The sequence below is a fragment of the Cardiocondyla obscurior genome, linkage group LG11 (genome assembly GCF_019399895.1).
Source record: "Cardiocondyla obscurior isolate alpha-2009 linkage group LG11, Cobs3.1, whole genome shotgun sequence".
In the NCBI taxonomy this organism is placed as follows: domain Eukaryota; kingdom Metazoa; phylum Arthropoda; class Insecta; order Hymenoptera; family Formicidae; genus Cardiocondyla; species Cardiocondyla obscurior.
In genome coordinates this window covers 7,226,116-7,235,642 of record NC_091874.1, presented here as the reverse complement: position 1 = coordinate 7,235,642, position 9,527 = coordinate 7,226,116, and the positions used below count along the sequence as shown (strand labels likewise).

Below are 9,527 nucleotides of genomic sequence, written 5' to 3'. Positions count from 1 at the left end.
AGAGGAAGAACATCTAACTACACCACCCATGACAATGGAAATGGAAGAAACCATCGAGAAATTCAAGAACGTCCGTCTACATGAAGAAAAACTATAGAAGCTGTTGCACCGGGGCCGGTGCACGGGGTCCGACCTTCGGGATCCGTGAGGGAGGGCGAAATTAATCGTTTTCAAATAAAAACTTAGAACTTTTATTCTGTTATGATGTTACACTTTTTCTATCTTCCTAAGTTTCCCTTTCGTCGGTTCGGCACACGTCCTCGCGTTGTCACGCGTCCTCGGCTCCGCGAGGTCTCCTCTTACTTGGCACGCGACCGAACTTTGATTATCACACGCTCTCAGTTTACGGCACGGACTATGATGCGACTGCCCGTCCGTGACGGTTCGCGGTTATTTAATAGTGACGCAGGGCCTTGGCCTCATCGAGTTGCAATGCCGAATTTCGGTAGTTCGGCGAATGCAACCTCAGCGATTTCGGCAATAAGTTCTCGCACGTGTTTCTTTTATTATTTAATTTCTTAAGGAGGTTTGCTGATCTTGCATCCTCCGAGGTTATTTAATTACGAGATACTTATGCCGAAATGCCCTGCGTCATGTTTCGTGTTGTAACGGGGTTTGGGTTACAACATCCCTCCCCTCTAGGGAGAAGAAAAGGTTGAGTTTGTTTATACACCTCAATCTTTTCTTCCTTACAATATGTTCTCTTATTCTATTTACAATTGTATCACCGTTGGTCGTGGTGTTTTTACACTCGGCGTTTCTTTCTTTTTTCTTCTTTTTATTTCGCTGGGTAGGATTATTTGTTCGGTTACTTTATTCTTTTTCTCTTTGTACAGTTTTACTATTACTATTGCTAGTACTATAATCGCTATTATAGCTATTATTGTGGCGCTTGTGCCCGTTGTATACATGATTATTCTATTTGTTAATATTACATTTCCGTCTAGTTGCTTGTCCATTCTACTTAATTCTATCCCTAATTTATTTAATTCGTTCGGGTTTTTTATTACCTTGTCGCGGCTTATTTCTTCTATTTTCTTTATTATTGGGTCGGTTTTTTCGCCCTGTTCTGTTTCTATGTTTGTTAAATTATACGTCGGTACGTGTCGTTCTATTTTACTTTCTCCTATCGTGTTTCTTGTTTTTATTGTCATTTCTGTTGTTGTTAGTCTACATGCTGTTCTTAATTTTACTATTCCTGTTCTATTTATTTCTAATTTTTTACTCGGTCTATGTCTACATTGAATTTCTATTGTTTGCTCCTTTGTTGTGGAGTATATCCACTCTTGTGGTTCGCTTACTGCTATCCATACTGTTGCCCGTGATGCAACTTCTCGCGTTGCGCACGTGTCCGGCTTTTTTGCTGGCTCGGTAATCGCTCTTACCTCGCACGGTGCGCTTGCCCTGGTATGGTATACCGGGATGCTTTGTTCGCATATATATATATTATTGTTATTTACGCATTGCCTGATATCTTCTCTTTTTAATGTTAAGTAATTATTGTTTTCTCTATCTACTGCTATGTATTCATTTTCTATTTCTATTATTTTAAATATGTTCTCGTTCGATTTGTCTAATACAGGAAACGGCGTTACTCTTTTTAATTCGTATCTTGCGTCGTCTACTATCGGGAATCTTATTATTGTGACTATCATCTGCTCGTCGCTATATGCGCTTATTTCCGCATATTGTTCTATCGCGTTCCAATTTTTTGTATTTATTCTAAAGGGGAAATACGTCCCTTCTTCTAAGTGCGCGGTTGCTTCTTTTAATTCTTCGATTATTTTATTAATCGGTAACATTCGCGTGTTTTTTATCCCCAATTTCGTTTGTGCTATAAATTCCATCGTCTCTTGCACGTTTGTTAATAGATCTGTTATTAACATTCTTAATATGTAGAAATGTTCCGTCATTTCTACTTGTCCCGTTACCCCGTCTACTTTTTTGCTTAATAGCTTCGTCGCGTTTGTTATAACTTTCTCATGGTACTTTATTGTTTCCTCTAATTCCTGTATGTGACCAATCGAACTATTTATTACTTTTAATTGATTTTTTGCTACATGTTGTAATGTTTGCTGTCTTTTCGTTAATATTTCTAACTGTTCGCTTATTACTTTTTCGTCGTCCGCGTCCATTGTTCCGAATAGTTTTTTACTTATTGTTCCTATTACATCTACTAATCCTCGCTTTGTTTTTTGTGCTTCATATGTTGTTAATAATTCTATCGCTGTTATTAGTTTTTCGTTTTGGGATCGTACTGTTTCTGCTAAGTATTTACATTTATCCTTAAGTAATTCTCCGCTATATGTTTCGCACGCTTTTTCTCCGTCTTTTACCCGTTTTTGTAGTTTTTCATATTGCGCTTTTAATTCTTGTGTTTTAGTTATTATTACTAATTTCCACGACGCGTCTGATAGCTGCAGTTGTCCCACGTTTTCGTAGTAGAGTCCGGGTTCATGTACGAACTGCGTTACCGTGTACGGTGAGCTTATCTCCGGCGGTTTGTCGCTTGCGCCCAGCGTCACGGTGATTATTATTCTGAAAGATGATTTTCTTTCAGATTGATTTTTTTCGCGGTTTTAATTTTTATTTCTTTTCGCGTGTGTTATCTGTTATGTGCGTGTGTGTTCTTCGTGGGAGCGACTGTGTATTATGATACGAGGTAAGTCTTTATAACTTTTCTCTGCTGTGTTCGCGCGGTTTCGCGTTGCACTTCTCGAAATTTTAATATGCATTTTTATATCGCGTCGGATTTGTCTCTTAGCCTCGTTGTCCGTTCCGTCAGTCCGTCAGTTGCCTTCTCGCCGTTTTCTTGCCCTAAGTTTCTTTCTCGTAGAATTTTTTTATAATGTCGTACGTTTTTTGATTTTTTCTTTATTTCTTCGGGAACTATTGTGTTTTTTACTTATTCTTGTGTTATTTTCTATAGTTCGTCTGTTGATATTCTTTTCGACGCTGCGGAATCTTCTCGCCGGTGGGTGGCTTGTACCACTTGCCGGCGAGAATTTATGGCACTGCGTTGCCATGATTGTCTGGTGCGGGATGTGTCTCCTGTGCGGCCGCGGGTCTACCGTCCCACCCCTCTGCCGAACTTGTTGATTGTAGTGGAGGAACGTCCCGACGGCGAGACTCGTGCTGTTTATCCGATGCACTCTGGTAAGTAAAATTTTTTTTTTTTTTTTTTTTTTTTTTGTTAGTGCTCTACAAAAGCCTTTAGCCTGTTTGCATGCACTCTTATGCTTCTTCTGCCTCCTTTTATTTTGTAATTTACTTCTCCGCATTTTTCTATGACCGTGTACGGCCCTATCCATTGTGCTTCTAATTTCTTTGATCTTCCTCTTCTCACTGTTTCATCGTGCAATAGGACTTGATCTCCTATTTTGAATATTCTTTCCCTTGTTTTCTTATCGAAGTTTGTTTTCGATTTTTCTTTCTCTCCTTTTAAATGTTCCTTCGCTATTGTATTTGATGCGCGTAATCGTTCCCTTAGTTCCTGCGCGTAGTCGTCGTATGTGTACGTTTTCCTTGGTGCCGTTGCCAGTGCCGTCGGCAGTGTGGCTTGGTGTCCGTACACTAATTCAAACGGTGTGTACCCTGTTGCTGTGTGCGGTGTCGTATTATATGCAAACATCGCATACGGTACCCACTCGTCCCAATCGGTTTGGTCTCCGTTTATACATATAATGTCTTAGGTATTCTGCTAGAGTTCGATGTGATCTCTCTAGCGCCCCATTGCTTTTCGGATGATACGCCGTTGTTTGTATTTTCTCGATTTTCAATAATTTACATATGTTTTTGAACATTTCGCTTACAAAGTTTGTTCCTTGATCTGTTAGTATTTTTTCTGGGATTCCTTGTTCAAAAATTATTTTTGTTGCGAATGCTTTCGCCACGGTTGCTGCTTCTTGATTTGCTACTGGTATTGCCTTGCTAAATTTCGTTAAGGCATCTTGAAATGTTAGGATGTATTTATTTCCTGCGTTTGTTACTGTTAATGGTCCTACGATGTCGAGTGCGCATTTTTCGAATGGCTTTTCCGGCGTGTCGGTTATTACCATCGGCATTTTCGTTTTTCTGCTTAGTTTGTTCTTTTGGCATTTTTCGCATTTACTGATGTATTCTTCCACTTCTTTGTTCATGCCTGGCCAATTATGGTTGAGTTTTATTCTATTTATTGTACGTTTCACACCCTGGTGTCCTCCCAATGGACAGTCGTGATATTCTTTTAATATTTCCATTTTTTCTTCTTCAGAATATTTTTTTGTTTTGTTTTCTATTTTATTTATTTCGGTTTCTTCGATCGGGTTTCTACTTAGTGCATCAGCGTTTGTGTTTTTCTTTCCGTCTTTGTGCACTATCTGATATGTGTATTCTTCTAATTTTAATCTCCAGCGTATCAGTCTTGAGCCTGGATCATTTACGTTGAATAACCATGTTAATGGTTTGTGATCCGTTATTATCATGAATTTTGTTCCGTATACGTATGGTCGGAAATGTTTTACCGCCCATACTATTGCTAGCAGTTCTTTTTCCGTTGTACTATAATTTCGTTCCGCTTTATTTAGAATTCTGCTGGCATAAGCGATCGGCTTGTCTTCTCCGACCGTCCCTGTGATAGTATTGCTCCGATTGCATAATCTGAGGCATCTGTTGTTACCAGGAACTGTCTCGTGAAGTCCGGGTAACTTAACACCGGAGCTGTCGTTAGCTTTTCTTTTAATATTTCGAATGCGTTCTGCTGTTCTATTCCCCATTCGAATTTTTCTCCCTTTTTTGTCAGTTTTGTTAGTGGTTTCGCGATTTTCGAAAAATTTTCTATGAATTTCCGGTAATATCCTGCCAGACCTATAAACGCTTGTATATCTTTTACTTTTTTCGGCGTCGGGTAGTTTCTTACTGCGTTTATTTTTGCTGGATCTGGTTGTATTCCGTTTTCTGTAATTATGTGTCCTAGGAATAATACTTCCTTTCGTAGGAATTCGCACTTGTCTGGTTGGAGTTTCAGATTATTTTCTCTTAGTCTGCTAAATACGCTCGTCAGCCTTTTGTTATGTTCTTCAAGTGTCGGTCCGTATATCACGACGTTGTCCAGGTATACCAGACACTTGATACCTTGTAATCCTGCTAGTACTGAGTTCATCAGGCTTTGGAACGTTGCGGGGGCGTTTTTTAGCCCGAAGGGCATTCTATTAAATTCGTAATGCCCGTGTGGTGTTGAGAATGCTGTTTTGCATTTGTGTTCTTCTTTCATTTGTATTTGATAATACCCAGATGCAAGGTCTAATGTGGTAAAGTATTTCGCGTTTCCTAGCTGATCTAGTATTTCGGTGATATTTGGTATTGGAAATGAATCACCTATCGTTATTTCGTTGATTTTTCGGAAGTCCACCACTATTCTTAATTTCGCTTTTCCTGACGCGTCTACTTTCTTTGGTACTACCAGTATAGGCGCGTTCCATTGGCTGCTACTCTGGCGAATTATATCTTCTTTCAGCATTTTGTCTATTTGTCTATTTACTTCTTCTTTGTGTTTTTCTGGTAGCCTATACGGGCGGCTATTTATTGGCGGGTTTTCGTTTGGTGTATTTACCTCGTGTTTGACAGCTGCTGTGTACGTTAGTGCGTCACCTTCTAAATAAAATATGTCACAATAATGTAGGCATATTTTTTCAAGTTCTCTTTTTTCTTCTTTGTTTAGATGATCCGTTCTCAGCTGCTTCATTAATTTTTCGCTGCGCTCCTGTACCGTTTCGTTGTCGGTTCTTTTATTCAGCGTCAGCACTTTCGCGGAGTTGATGGTTCTCAGTTCTTCTATCTCCACTTGCGGTGTATGTATTTCCATCGGTTCTTCTGTCATGTTGAGCACACTTACTGGGCACTCGTTATCTTTTGGTGCTACCAGGCAGTTTCCTATGAATACTCCTGGTTTTGTTTCTTCCGCATTAATTACTCCTACTTGATTCTGACTTGTAATTGCTCGGAGTATTGTTTCGCTGCGCGGGGGTAGTATATATTTTTCGTATGGATATAATTTAAATTTTACTCCGTCTATTACTATCTGCTCCTTTCCGTGCAAGCAAGATGCTCGTTGTTTAGTCAGAAAGTCTATCCCTAGTATTCCTTCGTACTCTGTCGGGAAATCATCTCTTACTACGTACATTTTCTGTTTTACGTTTTTTCTGCCTATTTTTATTGTTGCCCTTATTTTCCCTATCGTATTGATTTTATGTCCTGTGACACCCGTTAATGCCATTTTTTCCTCTATTATCGGTGTGTCTTCCTTTAAATTTCCTACTTTTATTAGTGTGATTGTTGCTCCTGAATCCACCAATAAATTTAATCTTCCCTTTTTCGCTTGTTCGACGTTTAGCGTGATGAGTTTTAATCCGTTGCTCACTTCTTTCGTCGCTATATTCGCAACTTGATATTCTCTTGCCGCTCTTATCACTCTTGGTCTCTGTCTTTCTTCTTCGCTCTCGCTTCCGCTTTCCTTGCTTCGGCTGGTTTCTTTTCTATTTCTACTTGTGCCAGCTATGTTTATCGCGGGTAATTGTCTTGTGCGTATTGTTTGTCTGTTGTCTTTTCTTTGCCATCGCGTATCTGGTCGTCCGTTCACCGACCAGCATTCGTCTCGTGTGTGTCCTGGCTTTCTGCAGTGTGTGCAGAATTTCTCTGTGTTATTAATTCTCGCACGTGTTTCGGCTCGCGGCAAGTTGAATCCGTTTATATGTTTGTTGCTTCGGCATTCGCGTGCTATATGCCCTGCTTTCCCGCATTTGTTGCATGTAATGTTTGATGATCGCGGTTTTTCGTGCGTTTCGTTTGTTCGCGTTTTCTCATACGTGCCTTTATATTTCGTTATCCTTATTTTTTCTTCTTCCACTGCGCCTTCTATCGCGTCTTTTAACGTCTCGAAATGTTGCGAGCGGACCATTGTTTTAATGTCGTCTGTTAGTCCCATGTGAAAATAATGCAACGCTTGTCGCTGAATTAATTTTAGAACCGTACGTTTCTGTTCGCTGGTCATTTCTTCTTCATCCGTCATAGCTTCGTATAATTCCATCGCGGTTTTTTGTACGTGTAGTCCGTATGTAGTCGCACTTTCTCCATATTTTTGTTTCAACGAGCTCATTTCTGTCTGTAAACGCGAAGTCCCCTTTTTCCTCAAATATGTTTTTTCGAATTCCTTTAGGAATTGATCAAACGTCGTGATGTCTCTTGCGTCGAAATCTAATAGCGCGGCGCCCTTCAATTTCGTGCAGAGTACTGCTTCTAATAGCGTTTCGGTATCTTCGCGTGCGACATGTCTCGCGGCGTACGCGCATGCTTTTAAAAATTCTTTCGTTTGAGCATGATTTGTTCCGTCTACCGTCGGAATTATTGCTCGCGCGTCCTTAAGTTTAAACGTAGATACTGGTTCTGTCGGTCTATTTCGTACCTCTCCGTGCGGGCGTCCATTTCCTTCGATGAGTTCTTGATTTCCCCGCGTTTCTCGGCTTTCGTTTGGTCGACGTTCGAGGCGAACAATTCGAGAATTCATTTCTCGCAAGTTTTCGAGTACTTGTTCTAATAATCGTTCTTGTCGTTGTGTCGGGTTTGGCATCGCGGTATGTAATTTTCGCAACGCGTTTACCTCTCTGTCGATGAGTATCTCCGGTACTCCCCCAACCGCTCCGTCCAGCAATGAGTAGTTATGTGTCATTTTTTCACGGGTGGTGTTTAAATTATTTGCGAAAATTTCCGCGGGATCAAACACGCTACTATCGTATGACGTTAAGGAGAATTCTCCCCTGTCCGAAATACCGCTAATGTCGCTCGGGGTGTCTGCGAGTATTTGATTATGTGTACGGCGCGCAATATTTCCGTCTCCGCGGTTTAATAACGCGTCGTCTATTTCGCCAAAATCAAATTCGCGCGGCGTGATAACATTTACGGATTCCTCGCTTTCTGTCGCGGGGTCGTCTTCGTATTCTAACACGCGGCGTACCCTATTTCTAATATCGTTTAACGCGTTTATGGCGACTCGCAATGGTCGTACAGGTGTCGGCTGTAACGCTCGTCTAGCCGCTTGGCTGTGTAGCCACGAATTGTTTGCAACGCGGCGTTGTAATTCTAATTCGCTATCCGACATGGATCGGTCGGTTACAAAATATTTCGGACTTACATTAACGCTGTGACTCGCATGTTTGAACTGCTTTGCTGCTGGCTGCTATACTGCTCTCCTTGTCGCACTGCTTGGCTGCTATGTTGCTTTCCTTGTCGCACTGCTTGGCTGCTATGTTGCTTTTCTTGTCGCACTGCTTGGCCGCTATGTTGCTTCCTTGTCGCACTGCTTGGCCGCTATGTTGCTTCCTCGTCGCACTGCTTGGCTGTTTCTTTCTTCCTTTCTTTTATCACGGGTTCAGATACTGAGTCTACTGCTGACTCAATACTTTGTTCACTATGGTGTGTCCGTCTCGTCTTGTTAATAAGTTTTTGTACTAATCTTCGATTTTTTCTTTGTTTCAGAAATCGTCCTCGCCGTCGCAGAGTAGGCGACTGCGTCTCCCGGAGGGCGGATCCCACCGTTGCCACCACTTTTGTTGCACCGGGGCCGGTGCACGGGGTCCGTCCTTCGGGATCCGTGAGGGAGGGCGAAATTAATCGTTTTCAAATAAAAACTTAGAACTTTTATTCTGTTATGATGTTACACTTTTTCTATCTTCCTAAGTTTCCCTTTCGTCGGTTCGGCACACGTCCTCGCGTTGTCACGCGTCCTCGGCTCCGCGAGGTCTCCTCTTACTTGGCACGCGACCGAACTTTGATTATCACACGCTCTCAGTTTACGGCACGGACTATGATGCGACTGCCCGTCCGTGACGGTTCGCGGTTATTTAATAGTGACGCAGGGCCTTGGCCTCATCGAGTTGCAATGCCGAATTTCGGTAGTTCGGCGAATGCAACCTCAGCGATTTCGGCAATAAGTTCTCGCACGTGTTTCTTTTATTATTTAATTTCTTAAGGAGGTTTGCTGATCTTGCATCCTCCGAGGTTATTTAATTACGAAATACTTATGCCGAAATGCCCTGCGTCATGTTTCGTGTTGTAACGGGGTTTGGGTTACAACAAAGCTCTTCAAAGCGGAGGCTATGCCAGCTTCATGATGAGTATTAATGACAACATACCCGAGGTTAGGGATAATACTGAGATAGTATGGATAATAGACTCAGGATGCACCGGGCATATTATTAACGATGAAAATTATTTTAGTGAAAGCCAGGAAATCAGCAATCCCGTGGATGTCATGCTAGGTGACGGTAGATCATTAAATGCTTCAAAGATAGGACTGGTAGACATAAACGTAAAAGTATACGACAGAATAGTGCATATAAGATTAACGGATGTTCTCTTTGTTAAAGATTTAAATGTAAATCTGATAAGTTTTGCCCGTATAACAGAAAAAAATACAATTATAGCTTAACAGGATACATTGAAAATTTACAAATACACTAATGAACTAATCGCAGTAGCCTATAAACAAGAAAATC

At 41.2% G+C, this 9,527-nt stretch overlaps 1 protein-coding gene across 1 annotated transcript; it reads right to left on the bottom strand.

The window, feature by feature from the left end:
* Nucleotides 1–713: 713 nt before the first annotated feature.
* Nucleotides 714–8,166, bottom strand: LOC139106715 (uncharacterized). The gene is given in 4 exon segments (XM_070663653.1): nucleotides 714–2,538; nucleotides 3,300–3,594; nucleotides 3,644–4,612; nucleotides 4,615–8,166. Coding segments are annotated over 4 exon segments (6,606 nt in total). The 5' UTR covers nucleotides 8,132–8,166.
* Between the last annotated feature and the right edge of the window lie 1,361 nt (nucleotides 8,167–9,527).